At 46.4% G+C, this 6,000-nt stretch overlaps 1 protein-coding gene across 2 annotated transcripts in view; it reads right to left on the bottom strand.

Moving 5' to 3' along the window:
- Positions 1–1,033: 1,033 nt before the first annotated feature.
- Positions 1,034–6,000, bottom strand: part of KANK1 (KN motif and ankyrin repeat domains 1) — a 106,335-nt gene continuing 101,368 nt past the window's right edge. For both annotated transcript variants that reach the window (XM_080372225.1, XM_080372226.1), the window contains 2 exons: positions 4,595–4,693; positions 1,034–2,031 (listed from right to left, as the gene is read on the bottom strand). In XM_080372225.1, coding sequence (XP_080228351.1) covers positions 1,969–2,031; positions 4,595–4,693 — 162 coding nt within the window. In that variant the 3' untranslated portion in view covers positions 1,034–1,968. The remainder of the gene's footprint in view (positions 2,032–4,594; positions 4,694–6,000) is intronic.

Here is a 6,000-nt window from a genome sequence, read left to right as displayed (position 1 = left end):
CTGTGTGTGACCAAGTCTCAGGTCACTGGTTGGATGCACGTGTGGCACCGCTCAGCTCCCTGCCACACAAGGCAGCCTGCACTCACCATCTCTGACTGAGAGCCTCTGTGTGGCTGGCAAAGCGAGGAGCATTTTTTCAGTTCAATTTGTTACAGCTGCTGCTGCTGTTTGCTGTCAAGTCTGATGCCAGAGGGAAGACCTTATTCTCATAGTAACTTGGTGGGTTGGTGAAAAACCTCTTTAACTAGCAAGTAGGCCCCAGGTGAGAGAGCATCCCCACAGTATTAGATGCTAAGTGAAAAGTGAGAAGTTGGCCAGAGGGGTGCAACAGTAAAAACTGACTGACAACAAGGTGTGTGTGGGCTTGTTTGGGACTGCTGTGTTAAGACATGTCCCCCCCAGCAGACAGACTTCGCCTTCCCTTTGCCCAGGGAACACTCCCAAGCACTGGGGTACGAGCCTGGCACTGGTATCATGAAGCACCTGGAGAGCTGGACCAAACCAGCTCTGGCAGAGCTCACAGAAACTTCATGCAGTCCAAGTGACCAAGTGTGATAAGGATGGCTTCAGTGGGTCCCTATTTCAAAGGGACTATGTAGGAAAAGCTGTCTGATGAGGACTACGGGAGGGAAGGAGGAAGGACACAGAATAGAAGTGTTACATCTCTTGAAGGAATGCACTGAGGTGTGTTTCTCTGTCTTGTCACATAGGTCTGAACTGACAAGAATACAGAGGAACTAGCTTAGGTCTTGGTCTAATGCCATCTAAAAAGCATCCCTTCACCAAGCTGCCAAACCCTCACAGCATCTGCAAGCCCAGCAAAGGCAGACCATATTGGGCAAAGCTTTCTACTCTGGTAGTCAGCAGCAAAAAGCTAGTTTGGGCACTGATGCCTTTCACATCACCAGCCCCCAAGGGCTGAGCTATCCAGTCCTCCCTGCCTCAACTTAACTATCTACCCTGTTTTGCTGCTGCAGTTGTAATTTGCAACATTTCTGGATGATGACAAATCACACGTAAAATGGGAGAGGAGTAAAACAGCATAATGAAATTTAATTCTGAAAATATGGCAAGAGTCTAAGGCACTTCAAACATTTCAATACACATGAGTAAAGTGAATGTGACAAGGTAATAGCATTCCATAAATACGCACCGAGAACTACACTCAGTTCCACTCAAGGGGAATATACAGATGGTACCTCTAATTTTACTCTCCAATAAACATGTATGGACCTTATAGACTGACAGAATTAATAAAAATATGGTAACAGGACATGTAATTCTTCATGTAGTTTTTAATTATTAAGGAATATAAAATGTTGAAAATACTGTGCGAGTTAATTTTATAGATACTAGTATCTTTCATATAAAAAGTTATACATTATCCCCAATTAGCAACAACTTATTTAGTGAACTTCAGACCTGACAAGAGGCTCGATCCCCAATACCAACCCACTGACCCACCAGCTCAAGATCCACGGAGGTGACTATATAAGCAACTGCAACTTCTGAATTTTAAAGTAATTAAAAACATCAAAATCATGTTGGAATGAAATTTATGAAAAGGTTACTGTGATGAAGTCTAGGCACAGTAAATACAAGTATGTTATAGAATGATGAAAAATAAGCCATCAGGATACCCCTGTATAAATAGCTTTAGAAGTTTTAGGCTGCACATAATGTAGGAAAGGATAATATACAGCAAAGAAAAACAGGATTTATGCCAGTGTACAGAAAGACGAGTAGGTGAGCAGAAGAACAGTTCTGGCTAAGGTTCTCAGCTGAGCACTACTTGACTATATGCTTGCTTCAAGTTCAGCATTTTCTATCTTTAGCATTAGATCTCTGCTTTCACTTTGCTGGTGAGTTCAGGCACAAGACAATTACATTCAGTATCTGTCTCAGTAAAACAGTAACATTTAGCAGCTTAAAGATGGCATAAAAGTTTTTACAGATATTCATGCACTACTACTCAAACGTGGCTCTGTGGGTGGGACCAGGAGATGTTCTTCTGCTAAGCCTAGGAGTGCCCTAGAAAAGAGGAAAGAACAATTAATCAAAGGGAAATTACTCCAGCCAGCCAAATGAGAACAAAGCACTCACAAGCACTCTGTTCAGTCCCTTGCCTTTAATTGCACAGATTATTTTTTTTTCCATTTTTATTTTAGGCAGAACAGTGCCAGCTATCATATGGCCTACCAACTGAAAGTGCATGATGTTTACAGTGAAATGCTTAGCAGCAGTTTGTCAGGGGAGTGAGCTGGGGCTTGGAGAGCAGGTGGATAGTTGCCAGAACACCTAGGACAGCTGTAACAAACTGTGTTTTGGTGACCAGGTCAATAATTAGCATTACAATGATGCAACAGCACCTCTGCACCTGTGTGTCAGTGAGACCCAGCCCCTGGGCAGCCTGCTGCCTCCCGGGGGCTGGGTAAGGGACGTCACCAGGACACCCCCTGCCCGGTACGGAAGAAGAAGCAGGCAACTCGGGAGGACTATAAGGATGTTGTGAGGTTGCACAGGGCAAAGATTAGAGAGGCAGAAGCCCAGCTACAGCTCAGGCTGGCCACTGCCATAAAAGATAAAAAAACCTGGTTTTACAAATACAGCAGAAACAAAAGGAGGGCCAAAATTAGTTTGCATCCTTTATTGGATTCGGGAGGGAACATTGCCACAAAGGATGGGGAAAAGCCTGAGGTACTTAATGCTTTCTTTACCTCAGCCTTTAACAGCAAGAGCAGTTACCCTCTAGGAACTCAGCCCCCTGAGCTGGAAGACAGGGGTGCGGAGGAGCAGAATGAGGTCCCCACAGCCCAGGAGGAAACAGTAACTGACGTGCTGCTCCACTTGGGCACACACAAGTCTATGGGGATGGATGGGACCCCTGCAAGGGTACTGAGGGAGCTGGTGGAGGAGCTTACCAAGCCACTCTCCATCATTTATCAACAGTCCTAGAAAATTGGAGAGGTCCCAGAAGACTGGAGGTTAGCCAGTGTGACACCCATCTACAAGAAGGGCAGGATGGAGAACTGCAGGCCTGTCAGCCTGACCGTGCTGGGGAAGGGTATGGAGCAGATCAACCTGAGTGCCATCACGGGCACGTGCAGGACAACTGGGCATCAGGCCCAGCCAGCATGGGATGAAAGGCAGGTCCTGCTTGACAAACCTGATCTCCTGTGACAAATGACTTGCCTAGTGCATGAGGGAAAGGCTGTGGATGTTGTCTACCTGGACCTTAGTAAAGCCTTTGAGACCATCTCCCACAGCATTCTCCTGGAGAAACTGCTCATGGCTTGGACGGGTGCACTCTACACTGGGTTAAAAGCTGGATGGCCGAGCCCTGAGAGTGGTGGTGAATGGAGTCACATCCAGCTGGTGGCCAGTTACAAGTGGTGTTCTGCAGGGCTCAGCACCGGGGCCAGTCCTGTTGAATATCTTAAGATCTGGGCAAGGGGGTTAACCAGTAAGTTTGCAGATGACACCAAGCTGGGCAGGAGCGTTGATCTGCGGGAGGGCAGGAGGCTCTGCAGAGGGTCTGGACATGCCGGACCGATGGGCCGAGGCCAGCTGGATGAGGTTCAAGAAGGCTCCGTGCCGGGTCCTGCAGCTGGGTCACACCAGCCCCACACAGCGCTACAGGCTGGGGCAGAGCGGCTGGAAAGGGCCTGGTGGGAAAGGGCCTGGGGGTGCTGGTCGGCAGCCGGCTGGGCATGAGCCAGCAGGGTGCCCAGGTGGCCAAGGAGGCCAGCAGCACCCTGGCTGGTGTCAGAAGCAGTGTGGCCAGCAGGGCAAGGGAAGGGACTGTCCCCCTGCACTGGGCACTGGTGAGGCTGCACCTCGATCCCTGTGTTCAGGTTTGGGCCCCTCATTTCCTGAGAAGGGCAACGAAGCTGGTGAAGGTTCTGGAGCACAAGTCGTATGAGGAACAGCTGAGGGAACTGGGGCTGTTCATTCTGGAGTGGAGGAGACTCGGGGGGGACGACTTTATTGCTCTCTACAACTACTTGAAAGAAGGTTGCAGCAAGATGGGGTCAGTCTCCTCTCTTCAGGAACAAGCAATAGGACAACAGGAAATGGCTTTAGATTGTGTCAGGGGAGGTTTAGATTGGATATTAAGAAAACTTCATCCACTGAATGGGTGGTCAAGCATTGGAACAGGCTGCCTGGGGGCTGATGGAATCACCATCCCTGGAGATGTTTAAAAAATGCGGTGCTTAGGGACGTGGTTTAATAGTGGACTTGGCAGTCCTGGGTTAACAGTTGGACTTGATGGCCTGAAAGGTCTTTTCCAATAGAAATGATTCTATGATTCTATGCACACTAGCCAGAGCACGTGAACCCTGCTAGTGAGCTAACTGTAACCCAGGTCAAATGCAGGAGCTATCCTTCAGCCAGGGTTCAGCCTTCTGCAGTCAACATATATTGAAAACTGTATATCAACCCACCAGCATAAAAAACATCCTGTGAATAAATTCCACATTTCATGTGCTGTACCTGTTCTGCACGTGCCATGGATTTGATTTTTTGTTTATGTTTTACTATTACGTTCAGTGCAGCAATTTAAAACATAATCTGTATGACGTTGTGTACTGACCGGTGACTGAGTTTTGGAAAAGTTTACATGGGCATAAAGGAGAACCGCTATATCCTTATGTCCAGCTTCCAGGGCTATTGAAAGTGCTGTGCTGCCATCCTGAGAGAATAAAGGAAGAAATAACACAATTAGTGCTTGTGTGCATTAACAGAGCTCTTAAAAAGCCCCATCAGCCCACAGAGAAGGGAAGTTATGAAGTGGAGGCCCTACTGCTCAGACAGCTGGGTTAATTTACGGTCTTGTTTAATTTCTTTTATTATAATTAAGTGACAATAAGCCTTACACAGCTGTTTTATGGGGCAGTCCAATTATCAGAGGTCTCATAATTTCTCCCAACTAGGAGTCTTGATTATTGCTAAGGAAGAATGAGCACACCATTATCACAATAACGTTACATGTAGTGCTGTGTAAGACTAGTGATTTCAGAAGATTGGGCTGTCTGAGAGAAACTATAATGACAGTGAGGAGTGGAAGAGAGGGGAGGGATAAATGCTAATCAGATATCATGATAACTGCTGTGTTACAATGATAATTATTGTGTTATAGCTCCCATTAATGCTAAGAGCAGTTGCATTCATAATTCCAAATGCTCCTTGATGGAAGTCTAACTACAAACAAATACGCTTTCTTGGTCAAATACTGTCACCTCAGTTTCTCAGCAGGTGTTATTACTTTGAGAAACCATAGCTGTTGAGGCTGCTAGAGTGCTTTTGCTGAAAGGGTAATCTATGGACCTGCTGTTTTCCCTTTAGACCATGTTTGGTCCAGGAAGAAGCAGTTGTCAGATAGCCTGTGATGTGAACCTCTGGCTTGCTGGTCCACTGCCTGGCTTTTGCCTCTTGTGCACAGAAGTTTCCACAACAATGCCAGTATTAGAAATGTCCTCTCATAGGGATTGCCTCTTACATTGGCTCTCAGAATGAAGTACATTTTCCAGCCACTGCCGTAGCATTGGTATTAGAGAGGTCGGCACCAGTTTAAAGAAACTATAAACCCTTTTTCCAGCATGGGACATGATGGACAGCATCCAAGTAGAAAGTCTTCCTATGAAACTACAGGGAGTGATTATACATAAATCTGCTTGTCCTGAGCAGACAGGGAGCTAGAAGAGCTGTCCACTACGGTGCAATATAATGCACGACAAATACTCCACAGTTAACAACAGGAAAAGCCAAGTTCTTAGAGATGCTGAATCACTGTCGGAGTGGCACACATCAGTAGGATGAAGCTCAGCTTACTACTGATCATGCTGACTGGAAAAACATTGCTGTCACATTCAGAATAGCTAGGGGAATGCTAAAAATCTCATTATCTCACAGCACAAACAAAACTGTTACAAACTGAATTAGCAGCAGACAAGTTGTGCTTGGGAAGCAGTACCAAACTGCCTACAGGAACAGTTAAGT

Source organism: Falco punctatus, assembly GCF_963210335.1.
Source record: "Falco punctatus genome assembly, chromosome: Z".
Taxonomy (NCBI): Eukaryota; Metazoa; Chordata; class Aves; order Falconiformes; family Falconidae; genus Falco; species Falco punctatus.
Note: the sequence above shows the minus strand (reverse complement) of the source record. Positions and strands in the feature narration are given on the sequence as shown.